The sequence below is a fragment of the Crassostrea angulata genome, chromosome 6 (genome assembly GCF_025612915.1).
Source record: "Crassostrea angulata isolate pt1a10 chromosome 6, ASM2561291v2, whole genome shotgun sequence".
NCBI lineage: Eukaryota > Metazoa > Mollusca > Bivalvia > Ostreida > Ostreidae > Magallana > Magallana angulata.
The window spans coordinates 33,982,172-34,000,160 of record NC_069116.1 but is presented as its reverse complement, the minus strand read 5'-3'; the positions used below and the strand labels follow the sequence as shown (position 1 = coordinate 34,000,160).

Sequence of the window (17,989 nt, the reverse complement as noted above, 5' to 3'; positions counted from 1 at the left end):
TAAATTTGAACCTGATATTGAACATGAACATGAACCTGTAAATATGTTTAAGCATGTTTTATTTATGAAATATTTACAAAAACTCTTTATTTAGTTTTTAAATTACTTTTTTAAAACTTATTGACTTTTCACAAAGTAATGGTAATGCATTACTTTATTCATGTAATGGTAATGTAATGCATTACTTCAAGAAAATTAAGTATTGGTAATGGTAATTTAATGCCCTAATTCGTGAAGTAATGGTTATGTAATGCATTACTTTACTATGTAATTCACCCCTAACCTGATTTCAACTAAGCCGGAAAACATGAACATTAACATTTAACTTGGTTCTTCCATTGATAAGATTGTATATATTATATGATGTTTAAGTCTTTCAAAATGTATTAATAATCTTTTATAGATTTTGCTTACACTGCATTGTTTAAAATTTAAATTCAATTTAATCAACTAAAGAGCCAACGAACGAGAAGGCAAATTCGGACTTGTTTTTATTTTCTTTCACGGTACAAAATTCCTTTAGAGACGAACAGCAAACATACCGCAAGTAGACTGAAAGCCAATGAAACATCTATTTAATTTGTAAAACATGTGTGTATAACCCGTCCCGATTTCAACTTCGGCTTGCGCACGAAGTTTGGTAGTATTTAGGTGAAAGATTGTCAAAATAAAATCCACAACTTTTCAAAAATGGCACATTGCGTTTGGGAACTTTAATTTCGATTCCACCATCAACCTCTTCTATTGTTTAATGAGCTCGTACACCAACTAGATCTTCAACAGCGTTGTGCATTCAGTTACCTAACTCATTCCACATTTGAACCCGAACAAGAATATTTTGATCAATAAAACTATTTGTTTTTATTTTAAATATAATTGTTTTTATACACCGAGGACTTAAAAAGAATTAATGCGTGTTTTTATAATACATATTTACTTAAATGCATGAAAACTTTCTGCACCATTTTCTAACGCGTAGACTCAATTCATGTGTTCTACGCGTGCCTTCCGGTTTTAGACTTCGGCTGACAGTAAACTAATAGACGGGGTCACGTGACCCCGTCTAAAAATCGTATGGATCCAAGCACTAAACCAGACGCTCGACTGTCTGTTAATCTTCGACAAGCAAATAAAAAATACAGCTTTCAGAAAGATAACCAAAACAGAGGATCTAAGATGTTGATTGAACATTAAATGAATTAAACATAACACAGAAATATTACACACCGATTAAATCCTGTAAACCAACTTTTATTCGCGACGACTTTATTTCGCGATTAACCTGAAATAAACTGGAACACGGCGACTTATTTTCGCGATCACGCCTTATGTACAATCGTGTTGTTATTACAGCTATACAAAAGAGGACTGGTCGCAGCAAGAAATATGCGACGAGGAGGATCTCGTGAACCTTGCAAAAATTTCTCGCAGGCGAATAAAAGTTGGTTTTTAGTATACTTTGTTCTAGATTATTTCAAATACCAACATGATTATTCTGTATTCAATGCGTAATAAACACAACAATTGTTTTCTTTTTGGGACTTATTCAATATGTATTTGGAAATCCATTTGTTTCAAAGTGCATGCAAAATACCAACAATTTATATTTTACTTGCAAATTTTCATCCATTGAAATAATTTTAACAAGACTTAGGACTCTCTCTCTCTCTCTCTCTCTCTCTCTCTCTCTCTCTCTCTCTCTCTCTCTCTCTCTCTGTTCACAAAGCTTCAAAGCGTCGCATATTCAAAGCGAACAGGATTTGTTTATAATAACTCAGCAGAAACGCATAGTTACTTACAACATTTCATATTAAAAGTGTACCTTCTCAAAAACAGTATACCGTGATATCAGCTAATAAATTTTATTTAAGATCTACATGTAGCAAACGAATAATCTTGAGATTTTCAATGTTAAACGATATACACTATACATGTAGCACTTGTTTATCGTGCTACTGTAAGCTATATATGTCTTAAGTTGGAAAATTGCAAAAATACGCAAAAAGCATTATACTTGTTATTTGAGTATCAAGTAATTAAAAGAATTATTAAGTCGTACTATTCTATATGAAACTTAAGCTAATTATTGCTCCTTTTCTGTAATTTGTTTTATTTACTTTAGCCTTACTACAATTTATATCAAATCACATTAATCACAGTTTTGCATAAGAAAAAAAAAACAAAGTAAAAAACATCTCATTTAAAAAAATAATAGCAACAAGAGGCTTCCGTAGATCGATTTTTAAACATTCTGCAGTCATAAAAGCGTCTCGATCAACTATTGAAAAATAATAAATAAAATATTTTGTCTAGAGTAAGATATGAAAGTTTCGTCGAATGGCTGAAGCGTTTTTGAGAAAACGTGACAGAAAAAAGAGTAGTAGGAAAAAAGAAACAAAAGCAAAAACAAGAAGGTCTTCTGTTGGAAACGGAAGAAAAATGTTTTCTTTGAATGTGTACCATGAGTGCACATTCAACATACATTCGAATTTCTTTTTAATATTTCATAAGTCTTACCGATCTTACGACTCAAAAACTGCCCTGTATGACTTGTTGTCTAATGTCCGTCTTACCGCAATGTGTCGTTCAACATTTTTACGTCCATTTATATTGGTCGCCCGGTTTTTCTTTTTTCCACCTATTCTCATCATACTCGTCTCAATATTTTCAATGTTGTTAAACTACTTATTCACCAAACGCATTTCGAATCAATTTTGTTAATTTTATTTACTAGAAAAGCCCATTAGGATTTTGCAAAGGTCTTTACAAAATTTGATCAGATACTGCTGCGCCGCTTTAAACGTTGACGTCGTAATTTTATTACGAGTTAACTCTTCAACTTGTCACAAAATGCGATACAGAATATTTAAAAGTTTTGTTATAGCCAAAACATTTTTTGAGTAAATAATAATATAACCTTAAGAAAAAACCCAATAGCCTTTGCCTCTATGAGTTATTGAACGCACTTGTAGAGAGCTAAGCAATGTAAACTATTATTCGTTAGAAAAATTGTGACTTTTAAATGATATGTTGTTTTAGTGCTCCATTCATCAACGTAGAAACTTAATTATTATCCTCTAGCGCACAGTCTTTGGATGTCCCAAAATAACAACCTTGCATGCTGAATAATCACAGGAAGATCAAGCAAGACTATGCCAGTCAGCACAATGATTATGATGACAGCCCCCAAGTACCCGGTGGCAACCGCAGACGGACGATCATCAGCAGCGCTTATCTTCTTATTAACAAAGGAGCTTAGGTTTTTGGTTTCCATTTTCAGGATATCTTTGATTTCAGCCAGTTTCTTGGTCAGTTCTTCATACTGTTTTAGCTGGTTATTCTCCTGGGCCCAGTACACTATCTTATCAAAGTATTCACATTGACAAGGACACATAGCTGAAAAAGTGCAAAATATACATTGTAAAAGTATGATATTATCGGAAGTTTTGAAAAATTAATATAAATCATGAATTCTTTACACAAACAGTATCTCTACTTCAGTCTTAATGGAATGCGCAAATACTAGAACATTGTAACATTAATACAGTTATATGGGAAATTCAATCATTATTTCCCCAAAAGGATAATGTTTCATACAAGTAAGAATTCATGTTGGCATATTGGCTACAATTTTAAATTGTCTTATGACATTTTAATTTTTTGAAACTTCGCCATTGACTTGAAACTACGCCATTGACTTGTATGAAACAACCCTAACACTGCTATACATATATGAAATGGTGTTTGATATCTTGTGTGTGCAATGTATATTAAGCTGAATAAAATTGTCCATTATTAAAACTGGAATATTTGCATTAAACAAGAGGCCCACGGGCCACATCGCTCACCTAAGCAACAATAGGCATGATAAAATCAGCTTAATGGAGTCATAATACAAAATATCTGGACAATCTGGTATAATACATGTAGATCCTATACAAAAAATCTGTTTCCCCTGGATATTCTTATATTTATAATAAAGTCCCTTTTCTAACTGGATGATTTTATAGTTATATCACATTCTCTAAAAGACCCTTAACAAATGTTTATATACAGGATATAAACCTACATCAAACTCTGAACCCCTTGTGAGGCCCAATAATCGTCCAGGGACCGAAGTTTAAACAATTTTAAAGAATCAGCAATACATAAAAATGTTTGTATATAAGTAAAAGCATATATAATAACATTTCAGTTTTTGTGAACATTTAAAATGTTTTCCTTTGTACAACTGAATCCCCAATGTGGCCCCACCATACTCCTAAAGATTGTGATTGGAACAAATTTGAATCTACACTATCTGAAGTTGCTTTCACTAAAGTTCGATTTTTTATTGGCAAATGTTTTTAAAGAAAAAGATTTAAAGATATTTTTCTATATGTTCCTATGTAAAAATTTGCCCCCCCCCCCTTGTGACCCCATCCTACCCCCCGGGAATCATGATTTGAATAAACTTGAAATCCCACTACCTGACAATGCTTCCAAATAAATTACAGTTTTCCTGCCCTGGTTCTTGAGAAGAAGATTCTTAAAGATTTACTTAATATATTCCCATGTAAAAAGTCGACCCCCCCCCCCCCCCCAAATTGTGGGCCCACCGAACCCGTGAGGGTCATGATTTTCACAACTTTAAATATACACTACCTGAGGATGCTCCCATACAAGTTTCAGTTTTCCTGGCTAATGATATCTAAAGATTTTCTCTATATATTCCTACGTAAAAATTCGTCCCCCATTGTGGCCCTACCCAACCCCAAGAGTCATGATTTTCACAACTTTGAATCTACACTACCCGAGGATGCTTCCACACAAGTTTCAGCTTTCCTGGCTGATTACTTTCTGAAAAGAAGATTTTTAAAGATTTACTCTATATATTCCTATGTAAAAAGTCGACCCCCCAAAGTGACCCCACCCTACCCCCGAGGGGTATGATTTTCACAAGTGAATTTACACTACCTAAGGATACTTCAACAAAAGTTTCAGCTCTCCTTGCCTAATGGTTCATAAGAAGAAGATTTTTGAAAATTTCTCGAAATTTTTTAATAATTTCAAATAACCTCCCTCTGCAAAAGGGCATGATCTATAATTTTCACAACTTTGAATCCCCTTAGCCTAAGGATGCTTTGTGCCGAGTGTAGCTGAAATAGGCCCAGTAGTTCTTGGTTTGAACATATTTTATTGTATATATAATATACAAAGGGTTCGAACACAAGTTCTTGCAACTTACTAGGTTCTCACCCAAGTTCTTGAGAAGATGTTGAAAATGTGAAAAGTTTACAGACAGACGGACGTCAGACAAAATGTGATCAGAATAGCTCACTTGGGTTTTCAGCTCAGGTAAGCTAAAAAAAAACTTTAAATGGACCACATATAAAAATTGTCCGTTTACCCCCTCCCGACTTAGTTGTCCACACTTGTTTACGGTTGTTATGTAAAAGGTATTTACTAGAAATTGCAAACGACACAAAGAATCGAAACTGACAATCTTAACTGTTCGTGTCGTTGGCCATTTCGAATGATTTATATATTCAATTAGATAGAATGTTTTATCGTTAAAATTACAGATATCCTGTGGTCCCGATTTAACGATACAGCGCGAGGCCGTCACTTATGCTCGCTTCGTAGTAAATAATAAAAAAGTTTCGCAATGTATCTTGTCAAAGTTTTCAGATGATTGGTCTAAAATACGTACATAGTTCTCTTTCAAAGCCCCATCTTACTACATTCCGAGTGCCATTTCCGGCAAAATGGCAAGCAAATTCAATTATTGAATTATTGCATTACGGCTCCTTCGTTGCGAGTTTATGGGACGAATTTTTTTGTGATCTGAGCGTAGTCTGGTCACGTTTGATTATTTTTTTCTAATATTCAATTTGCTGGCTTAGTATTTATATAAGGAATAAGGAATCATTTTTTGAGTATTATGAGGTGATAATTTCGGTCGGGGTGTGATCAAATCCAATAAAGCCCGAAGGGCTTTATGATAGATTTGATCACACCCCGACCGAAATTATCATCTCATAATATTCAAAGAATGATTCCTTATTACTTATATTTATATAATATTAAGCCATCGTACGATTATATATTTAAAAATAACTAAACAAACCCCGCTGGCGCCTCGATTTGGCGTCATTTGTATTATGGGTTATATAGTACAAAATCGATACGTAGTGTTATCACAGGCAAAGACACTGGAAAATGTAAATATATATAGATATAACGCACACTTTTAGGATGCTTAGTGTTGTTGATTTTTTTAAAATAGTGCTTTATACAGGTATATGTATAATAACATAATTTAAGACGATTCTTAAAAACTTTTAAATACCCTGGATTAGCTTAATGTAACATTTAATTTATATGATAAGAAAACTATTCACAGGTTCCTTAATACTAAACAAATCATACCGCTGGTCGTATATGCTTCAGAACGTATTGTTTGCTCGTTAATTGACGTTGTCGTGTATGCGGTTGACGTCATGTCCTGTCCCCCGGTTGTCGCAGATATTGTAGTTGTTTGACTAACTAACAAAGTAAAAGAAAGAAAAAAACCATTGATGTTACCATCCATTGTCGCCCAAAAATATCATCTTTATATGATAATATTTATTTCAATTATTAATTAATAACACTTTGAGCATAAAAATCTATAATCTTAAAAAGTCGGTAGAATTTTTTAAGCCTGAAAAGAATCTACATACAGCTTGTTTCTAAAGATACAAACCATTTTAAGTAGCATAATGCTAAATCTATCTATCTATCTATCTATCTATCTATTCATCTAGTTAGAAAACAAATTGGTTGGCTCTTATTAAATACTTACCATTTAAAAATCTTGATAAAAGAAAAAACCAGGTTCTGAAATATAATACAAATCATACCGTCTGTCAGAGATGCCTCAGAACGTGTTGTTTGTTCATTGGTTGATGTTGTTGTGTATGCAGTTGACGTCATGTCCTGTCCCCCGGTTGTCGCTGTTGATATTATAGTTGTTTGAATACTAGTAACTAACAAAGTCAAACTGGTACAGTGTTTGTTATTTTTTATATACAATGTTATATTATATAATGAATAGATATTATAATAAACGACTTAACAACGTTTTGCCCGTTATACATGTAGAAAACGGATTAACTTTTCGCCAAATAATTATTATTGTCCTGTCCCGATTTTGTTGTTTACCTTTAAGGATGACGTTTACTCAGAACGAAAAAAAATTCCACTGATGATAATGAAAACCCAACTATTGTGTGTTATAGACCTTTTATTGTAGTGATAATTTTCATTTTTAAAAAAGTAGGTCAATGACCTACTTTTTGAGTCAATGGCCATTGTATATTTTTGGAAAATTAAAGGAAAATCCCTGAAAATTTTACATTATGATTGAGATTTTCTTAATTATGAAAATAATACAAATTGCTCAACACTTTTGAAAATGATATACAATTTATGAATGTGTAAACAGATAGCCATGCTATGACCTTGAATTGCTAGTATTACATAATGGTCACTATGATATTTATGTGTACCTAGATGCTGCGCACTGAATGGTGTTAATGATAATTGACAGAATGAACTCTGTGACTCTTGTAGCAATGCGTAGTATTCCTAAATGATGTTATGAAACCAGGTGCATAATACGGGCATAGTAATATCCAAATTGAGAGTTTAACAACAAGTGGCATATTTGGCGATTCTGTGTCTGCAACGATAGCTCTAGTACTCTATATTGAGTCATGTATTGTGTATTCTATATATTAACCTTTGTAACCTTTTATGCTATGTATGAATGAACGTATTGTGAGTAAGTGATGCCTCATACTAGGTGGGGGGGGGGGGGGGGGGCTCCGAGACCCAGGACTCGGAGACCCACATCCTGCATCCAGACTCTTTGATTGGCAGTTTTGACGGTTTTGTTACTTTATTTAGAAATAAAATATTAATCTTAATTTTGAACACTAAATGTTCACTCATGATCGTCGTATATGGGCCGAACTAGTCAAAACTGTCCATCATAAGTAAAACCTTATATATACCCATATGAAATGAGATTGTGCAGACTCCTGATTTGAGCTGCTATTAGCTGATGTAATTGTAACTATACGATCACGCTTAATAAAACCGAAGAGAAAGAAATACTGGACTTTGTCATCTATAAGTTTGAGCTGACCCTCAATAGGATCCTGTAAGACGGAAGGCTTACATGAACTTTCTTGGTGCCAGTGACCAGGACTTAGCGAAGTTCTAAACAGAATAAGGTAAGAACCATTTCTATATGTCTCTTATAGCTATCTCGAAGTAAACAACTTTGTCTAAGCAACCAATATGGCGACAGGTGATGGGTTTGATAAAAAAGAATTTAAAAATCAAATGAAGCAATTAGAAAAACAATTCGCAGGGTTGGGTCAGAACAAAGAAAATAAAGGGAAAGAAACAGATCAAAAGTCCCCAGAAAAAGAGCAGATTAAACAAAATACTTTTGAAACATATCATGATGCTAGGCCGTATGAAACTCGTGAAACTCGACACCGAGTCCCAGATCAGGATGATGAAAAAGATTTTTTTATTGGTCAAGTAAAAGCTATAACAGCCGCACTCTCAGTGCCCCTATCTTCTGTGATAACTCCTTTTGAGGGAGATGCTCAAAAATTTAAACAGTGGATAAAGGAAGTTGAAAAGTACAGTGTTATGTCTGGGAAACAAGGTCATGAGATCCCCATGCTTGCATACATAACGAGTAAGGGTTCAGTTGGGGATTATATTAAAAAGTATTTAGATGAAACAAATGCGTCTGAAGAAATCCCATCTTGGAACGATCTTAAGGAATCCCTTAAAAAAAGATTTGCAGAAATAACAGATCCCCAACACGCGTTAGCAGTAATGCGTAAGACTCGACAAAATTCAAATGAAAGTGTTCAGTTGTTCGCCGAGAGACTATTGCAAATCGCGGAAGACGCCTACAGTAATGACAGACTAAAAGATCCTTTGATACAACAACAGTTAGTAGATATCTTTTGTGACGGATTGACATTCGACTATCTCAGAATGAGAATTTTGCGAGAAAACCCGAAAGACTTAGAATCCGCAATTCAAATAGCAATGCGAGAACAAAATCTGAGACAGAGGCTAGCGATAAGAGGGTCAAATATGACAGAAATTGTACAAAGTAATGACAACAAGCGAACTCTTTCAAATTTTGATACTACTCTTCCCTTATTAAAGGATAGAGCAGATAATCTTACCGCAGTAGAAACAAGGCATGTAGAACCAATGGAAATTGACCATGCGCGTAATAGTAGGTGTTTTAAATGTAAACAGACGGGTCATAGGGCTCGATTTTGTACTCAAAATAAACCCCAAGTCAGGTCCCGTCCTCAAATAAATAAACGACCCAATCAAAACAAACCCGTCCATAATATAGAGCAGAAACCCCGTTCACCTGTGGAATGTTGGAATTGTGGTAAAGTAGGTCATGTGCGTGCAGATTGTTGGGGCTCGCATATGTATCAAAGAGCGCAGCAAAATCGGGGCAGACCATCAAATCGTCAAGGCCGAACATATAAATCTAGCGACCAAGTAAATAGGGGATCGTCTCAAAATTTCAAATCGCGCTCTTATTTTGACAAACAAAAACAGGAAAACTAAGACGTTCTTCCTTCGTTGAAGCCCGAAGAAAGAACTTTAAACAAAGACCTACATATGAAATTAATTTTACTAACAACCCCAGTAGCTGTTTATTAAAAGTAGGTAAAAATAAATTTAGAGCTTTGGTAGATACAGGTGCAGCCGTATCTCTAATTAGTAAGAAAATGTATGATAATCTATTTCCCCGCCCCAAGTTGTTTAATAATGATATCCCCTCTTTACAAGCAGCAAATGGCAATTCTTTAATTGCGATAGGGTATGTAAATATTTCCTTTAAGATTTCAGGGTTAACTTTAGACCACAAACTTTATGTGACAAAGGGACTCAACCGAAACATGATTCTCGGTCGTGATTGGCTCAAGAAAAACAATGTTCGTTTATACTTTGATCTTGGACTCATGCGTATCGATGGCAAAGTATACGCGGAACTTAAAGAAGATTTACACATCTCAACTATTGTAAGAACTCCTAAGAAACTTATTATGAGACCAAACACGGTGACTGTATTCTATGGAAAAATAAATAACAATTTTCCTCTGGAAAAAAATGACTTGGTTGAAGTGAACAGCATAGACAATAACTGCATTATGGAAGACCCAGGACTATATTTAAAAGACGCCGTTTATATAGTTCGGAAAGATAAGAAAGTTCCAATGATCTTCGTTAACCAAACTAACAAAAATTATAAAATTCCAAGAGGCTACATAGTAGGACGAATTACCGCATTAAAACAGAAGGAAATCTCAGAAATACAGACTACTCAAGACACAAAAGAAGAAATTGATGTACCTAAGAGATTTGAACACTCAATCATAAGACTTGTGAGCAAAAACAATGATTTATTTGCAAAGAAAGACAGTGATCTTGGAGTGACTGATACTGTTAAAATGAAGATAGAAACTGGAGATCACCACCCAATTAAGAACAGACCCTACCGTGTACCCTTAAATAAAAGACAGATAATTGACAACGCCATACTGGAAATGATGGATGCAAAGATTATTGAGAGATCACAATCACCTTGGTCATTTCCCTTAGTAGTGGTGAAGAAAAAGGACGGATCAGACCGGATGTGCGTTGACTTTAGAAGCTTGAATAAGATAGTGAAACCCGTATCATTCCCGCTACCGTTGATTGATGACATCCTATGTTTACTAGGTAAGGCAAAATATTTCACTGCACTAGACTTAAAGAGTGGATATTGGCAAGTGAAATTAGAAGATTCAAGTAAAGAAAAAACGGCCTTTGCATGTCACAAAGGACTATTTCAATTCAACCGTATGCCATTTGGGTTGAGTAATGCACCAGCAGTTTTTCAGGAGCTGATGAACATAGTTCTTCAAGGACAAGAGGAGTTTGCTATCGCATACCTGGATGACATTCTTATATTCTCAGAGACACTGGAAGATCATCTCCGTCATATTCAAGACGTTTTCAACCGCCTAAGGAAGCATGGACTTAAAATGAAGCTAAAGAAATGTAGTTTCTTCAAGGAACAGACAGAATATCTTGGTTTCATCATTGATGAACATGGCGTTACACCTGATCCAAAGAAAGTCGAAGCTATAAGAAAGTTACCAGCGCCCACTACAGTCCGAGAAGTTCGTGGCTTTATAGGTATGTGTAGTTATTACAGGAGATTTATACCGAACTTCTCTAAGATTGCAGAACCATTGATTGACTTAACCAGAAAATATGCAAGGTTCAAATGGACACCATGTTGTCAAAAAGCGTTTGACTTTATTAAAGAAAGTTTAACGGTAGTGCCTTTACTAGCATATCCAGATACTAATAAGCCTTACATCCTGTACACCGATGCCAGCGACAATTGTATTGGAGCGTGCCTTACTCAAAAGACAGATGAGGGAGAAGATAAGCCAATATATTACTTATCCCACAAGCTGAGTAAAACTCAAGAAAAGTGGTCAACCATAGAAAAGGAGGCATTTGCAATCCATTACGCCCTTCAGAAGTTAGACCATTATTTACACGGTGCTCAGTTTACTATAAGAACAGACCATAAGCCGCTCAAGTATATCTTAGAATCTCCAATGCAAAATAAGAAAATTCAACTATGGGCATTAAGTATTGCAGGATATAACTGTAAGGTAGAGTACATAGGAGGAAGATTTAACTGCTGTGCAGATCTCTTATCCCGATTACCGACAGTCAACCTCGAGTGTGAAGAGGAAGAACAATCAGAGCATGATGAACCAGATGTTAAGGACAATTTCTTTGAAGTGAACGTACTTAACTCCAATGCCTTTTCGCCTAAGAGATTAGCCAGATGTGAAGTTAAACAACACGACGAATTGGTCAAACCCTTTATTGATCTGCCAGAAGAAATCAACATCAAAGAAAGTCAACAACACGATGAGCAGATCAAGAAACTGAAGAATCGGTTAAATAAGGGAACAGCAACGGCAACCGAAGAAAAGAAGTTTTTGGAAATTGATGGTTTAATGTACTATCTTTCAGATGGAGACTCAGAAGGCCCAAAACTTCGCCTGTATGTACCACGTGAGTTAGAACTTTTAGTAGTGCAGCAATATCATGACGGACTTGGACATATGGGAGTGGACAAAACATATGACGTAATCAGACAAAAGTACTACATACCAAATTTGTACAAAAGGTTATACTCTTATATAGAAGGATGTGTAGTATGCCAAACGAGGAGCAATAAGAAAAATCAGCCTCCACTTCAAGAGACAGATATACCACCTTTTCCAATGGCTAAAGTAGGACTTGATCTATCAGGACCATATCCAACATCCTTGTCGGGAAACAAGTACATAGTTTCTTTTATAGACATTTACTCTGGTTGGCCAGAAGCTTTTCCCGTCCCTGATAAGTCAGCTGACAACATAGTACATCTTATCTTAGAAGAAATATATCCAAGATATGGCTGTCCTCTTCAAATCCTCACAGACAACGGAACAGAAAATGTGAATAAGAAAGTGGAAGAAACTTTAAAAGAATTGAATATCAACCATATCAAAACATCTTATTACAGCCCTCAAGGTAATGGTAAAGTAGAACGATTTCATAGAACTCTACATGACGTGATTGCTAAGAAAACAACAGACAACGCTCAAACATGGGATATTCATCTTAATCAGACGTTGGCAGCCATTCGTTTCCATCCTAACGATTCGTCAAAGTTTTCCCCATATTACCTTATGTACAACAGAGATGTCGTATTACCTCTTGATACGTTAATGAAACCTCGAAGGAGATATGCGGGAGAAGATCAACACAAGATCGCCCTTCAAGAACAACATAAAGCTTTCCTGCTAGTACATCGTAATATGAAGGAAGCCAAGAAGAAACAGAAAGCTCAGGCCGATAAGAGAAGCAAAGATGAAAATTTTCAGGTAGGTGACCCTGTCTACCTTAAGAACAACAGAAGACAAAATAAGTTAGATAAAAAGTGGCTACCGTATTATCGAATCATAGAGCAGAAAGGACCAGTTAGTTTCGTGGTGAGAGATCAATTGACTGGATTAACCACCAAATGCCATGCACGACAATTAAGACTGGCAGATATTTCGCACTGGCCCCTTTCACAAACTACTGAAGATGGTGGAAGAACTCTAAGAAAAACTAACTATGTGGTGCCACCGGAAGATGAATCGTCGTCAGAAAATGAAGACATGCAACCAGAACCACTTGAAAGAGCTATACAGTCCAAACAATGGGAAAGAGAAGGATCTTCAGACGAAGAGGATATTCCCCTAGCAGAACTTCAAAGACGTATAAGAGCTAAGAAGATCATGGATGATCAGCAGTATAAACACGAGAATGATCCGACCGTAGATTCAGAATCGGATGAGACTCATGAGTCAAATCAATGTGGTGAAAATAGTGGTCAAGACTATGAAATACCCTTAGATAACCCTAATGTACCCTTAGATGAAAATATGGAAATAGATGAAATAGTCCCTAAAGTAGGTCTAGGCTTCAAACCAATCCCTAAACCGCGTAAACTAATTCCTAAGCCCCGTAAGGAAAATAGCAAACACAAGTTTGCTGTAGATTGTTTGGCTATTATGAAGGAATTAGCCAAAATAATGAATTAAATAAGTTATATTATTGTATAATGTAGATGTAAATAATCTTGAATAAGCTTAGCTTTGTATATATTGCACGCTTTTAAAAAGACATGACAGGATGACCCCCTGTGACATTAAACATGTATTGAGATACGCCGACTAGTAAACGCGGACTCAGCACCTCGGTTATATGACGGTATATGCGGAGTTTAAAGAGATTTAACATATACTCGAAATACATGAAACAGCGAGTAAGTAAGAAAACTATACGACTGATTCTTGTAATGAATTAAAAATTATTGGTAAAAACAATTAAAAAGTGTGACCGACATCTTGAGTATGGGACAAGGTTGATCAGGTTTTCATGGTTTAATGTCTTAAGACAAAAGATATTAATTTAAAAGTTTTCCTTATGAATACACTTATGGCGGAATTGCCAGTTATTAATTTGCAACCCATGAAATCCTCGTCTTGGGTGGGAAGCCCCTGGTTTTAATTGTGTTTAACTTTGGCAGTAACAATAACGATAGGACTTTGTATTAAGAAACGCAAAACTATTAAAAAGTGGGGTGGTATATGCTGTGGTGGTTGCTGGACAGGTTGTCGAAAAAGGGGTAGTGACGGAGATAAGAAAGGTTCTTCCAAAGACACTGTATTTTGTTGTGTGAATCCAGAGAAATTGACCTCTAGTGACATTATTGAACTTGAACCAATCCCGAAAGACACTAGGATCCAAGAGAAACCCCGACGGAGCGGAAGACTCGAAACTCGCAAATTGACCAGTAGCACGGGGACAATTTCGACTAAACTAGCACAACAATTTCTTGGAGAGGAGGAAAATGAAGACTATCCATTGACCAAATACTATAGACCGGACCCAGAGCTGGCACGTAAATACCTGGAAGAGAAGGCCGCGATGTCTACGCAACAGAGGAACGCAGGAGACGCTCCGCGAGAAGTCGCCTCGCCATCCGCGCCGACCCTCTATCCACGGGTGCCGATGATGGATGAATAATTAAACTACAGCCGCGAAGAAATTGTGTATTCCTTATGAAAGGATTGTGAAATTTAGCGAAAATTAAAAAAATGTGAAATGTGTTAAAGTAGAAAAGTGCGTTATCTTGTGCTAATGTAAATCTTGTATTTGTTGATTCACTCTGGAGAAATTCAGGAAGAAACCGATGAACCCCGAACTTATGACGCTAACCTCGCCCCTAGGAAGGACGAGATATTTTTGTGAACTTATAAGCATGCACTGACTTTGTATATATATGTGACATCAAGCTTAACCATACTTAGTATTACTTTGATGATGAATTACGATTATATTCAACTATGGTTATTTCATCTTGGTCATTATTATCATACTTTATTCATTATTGTTTTCATGATTGTAATGCGATATAATCAAGCCATATGAGTTTATGTACGTGTATACATCCTGGTTATAGATTTGTTTTTGGAGATGTATGATGTTCCAAGCCGGAGGTGGAGTGGAAACATGTCACTTGATACTATCTCTTAACATAGATGTTCTGACTGGTATGTCACTAGGAAGCTCGTCTGATCAAGGGTAGATCAAGGACGCTTTCCTATTCCGGGCGCCAGGCATGAGAAATCTCCCTTCGGGATATTTCTTTTGTTTGGGGGACGTATGTAAACAGATAGCCATGCTATGACCTTGAATTGCTAGTATTACATAATGGTCACTATGATATTTATGTGTACCTAGATGCTGCGCACTGAATGGTGTTAATGATAATTGACAGAATGAACACTGTGACTCTTGTAGCAATGCGTAGTATTCCTAAATGATGTTATGAAACCAGGTGCATAATACGGGCATAGTAATATCCAAATTGAGAGTTTAACAACAAGTGGCATATTTGGCGATTCTGTGTCTGCAACGATAGCTCTAGTACTCTATATTGAGTCATGTATTGTGTATTCTATATATTAACCTTTGTAACCTTTTATGCTATGTATGAATGAACGTATTGTGAGTAAGTGATGCCTCATACTAGGTGGGGGGGGGGGGCTCCGAGACCCAGGACTCGGAGACCCACATCCTGCATCCAGACTCTTTGATTGGCAGTTTTGACGGTTTTGTTACTTTATTTAGAAATAAAATATTAATCTTAATTTTGAACACTAAATGTTCACTCATGATCGTCGTATATGGGCCGAACTAGTCAAAACTGTCCATCATAAGTAAAACCTTATATATACCCATATGAAATGAGATTGTGCAGACTCCTGATTTGAGCTGCTATTAGCTGATGTAATTGTAACTATACGATCACGCTTTTGAGCTGACCCTCAATAGGATCCTGTAAGACGGAAGGCTTACAAATGGCAATGACATTAAATACATACAAAGCATTAAGTTTTCGTTCACAATTTTAATAAATATTCCAGTCAGAATTTCCTCTATCACTTTTCAAATTCCTACCCATTTTTGATCCAATTTTACAAATAAATGAATGATGATAATACAAAAACATTTATAGTATTAAACTACTTATATTGATCTCATTCTTTTGGCATATAATTTATATGAGGTCAATGATCAAAATTTTGAGATATGGTGTCTTTTCTTGTTTTTAAGAATATTTCAATATTTTTTAAATTCGGCCAATACAGTTATTATAATGAATAAATGAGGTAAAACTAACAGAAAATATGCAAAATTATATAGACTAACATATAAAATCTTAACTTTTAATATTAGAGTACTTCCAAAAACATTTATTTGTTTCCAAGAAATTTTTTGATAGTAGCATTATGATACTAAGCCTAATATAATATTCAGACTGTAATATATATATATATATATATATATATATATATATATATATATATATATATATATATATATATATATATATATATATATATATGGGCAGGTATATGTCAATTTGAGAGTTATTGCAATGTTTGTGCTTATTATATATATATATATATATATATATATATATATATATATATATATATATATATATATATATATATATACTTTGAACTCGGGACCTCTGAAACCCATTCTCCTAGCAGTGAGCGGCCACCGCGCTTACCATTCAGCCATCTAGGCAAGACAAAAGACAGGTATATGTCAATTTGAGAGTTATTGCAATGTCTGTGCTTATTATGTGTCTATATCTATACAATGTGTATCGTCCCGATCCTCTCAAATTGTCGTTTACCTGTATTCCACCTGTATCTCAAACGACCGTGTAGTGAGCGACCAGCGTGCTAGGTTCCGTTCGTCAACCAAAGCAAGATTTTTGACTTGCCTAGATAACCGAATGGTTAGCGCTAGCTGCTAGGCTAAAATATGGGTTCCAGAGGTCGTGAGTTCAAGCTCCGCCGGGGCGGAGGTGGAGCTGCAAAAAGATATATATATATATATATATATATATATATATATATATATATATATATATATATATATATATATATATATATATATATATATTTATATATATATATCATACCGCTTGTCGTATATGCTTCAGAACGTGTTGTTTGCTTATTGGTTGATGGTGTCGTGTATGCAGTTGACGTCAAGTCCTGTTCCCTGGTTGTCGCTGTTGATATTGTATCTGTTAAAATTTGAAAAAAAGGCCAAAAAAAAAAAAAGAAAGAAAAAATACAGAAAAAACCTAACACTAATGTTGTTATCCATTGTCACATTTTAATATAAGGTTTCAACATATACAAGACGCAAGTTACTGACAGACACAGCTGTAATTATACTGCGCTTTAATGGTGGTATTCCTAATGCTGCTCATTTATCCGAATACGTTTTTGGCGTCAAAAACAAAACATCTTTAAGATAAGAGGTGTTTTCAAAATACCTGTCAACATCTGCGAACATTCTGTTTCGGCTGAAACAGAAATAATAGAAACTCAGATTATTGTGAGAGTAGCTAAGATGATGCTCTTACCTTGTTAAAAAGCTTAGAAAAGGCCGTAACGTAATGAAGGCAAATTCCACACGTTGAACCGACGACCAAATTTTTTTAAACAATGTTTTTTGACGCCAGGGTGAAAAATATCTTAACTCACTAAATTTATAGTTTACTAACAATCAAATACATAAAGCATTGACAATAGTTTCCACAATATTTTAATATCCACCTCAAGCCGTCTAGCTGCGCCCTCCTCATACCTTTAGAGGTGTTTCTTAAGGATAAACTACCAAACTTCCTAGAAAAGAGTTCATAATGCAATCTGCTATTGACGAGATAACCAAAAGACCCTTTACCAAATACAAAGAGAACAGA

At 35.2% G+C, this 17,989-nt stretch overlaps 1 protein-coding gene across 2 annotated transcripts; it reads right to left on the bottom strand.

The window, feature by feature from the left end:
- Positions 1-1,804: 1,804 nt before the first annotated feature.
- Positions 1,805-17,735, bottom strand: LOC128187270 (poly(A) polymerase-like). 2 transcript variants are annotated; one of them, XM_052857583.1, is made up of 5 exons: positions 17,561-17,735; positions 17,198-17,305; positions 6,885-7,010; positions 6,412-6,528; positions 1,805-3,396 (listed from the first exon to the last, which is right to left on the bottom strand). In XM_052857583.1, the coding sequence occupies exons 1-5, from the start codon at positions 17,568-17,570 to the stop codon at positions 3,071-3,073; spliced, it is 687 nt and encodes a 228-aa protein (XP_052713543.1). In that variant the 5' UTR covers positions 17,571-17,735; the 3' UTR covers positions 1,805-3,070. The 2 variants fall into 2 exon arrangements, with proteins under 2 accessions (XP_052713543.1, XP_052713544.1); XM_052857584.1 differs by having other exon boundaries at positions 6,885-6,977.
- Positions 17,736-17,989: the final 254 nt, after the last annotated feature.

Coding starts and splice junctions, on each gene's coding strand:
- LOC128187270 (XM_052857583.1), bottom strand. Junction 6,529..6,884: donor TGAGGCATCTCTGACAGACG/GTATGATTTGTA, acceptor TTACTTTGTTAG/TTAGTCAAACAACTACAATA. Junction 3,397..6,411: donor TGAAGCATATACGACCAGCG/GTATGATTTGTT, acceptor GCACTTTTTCAG/CTATGTGTCCTTGTCAATGT.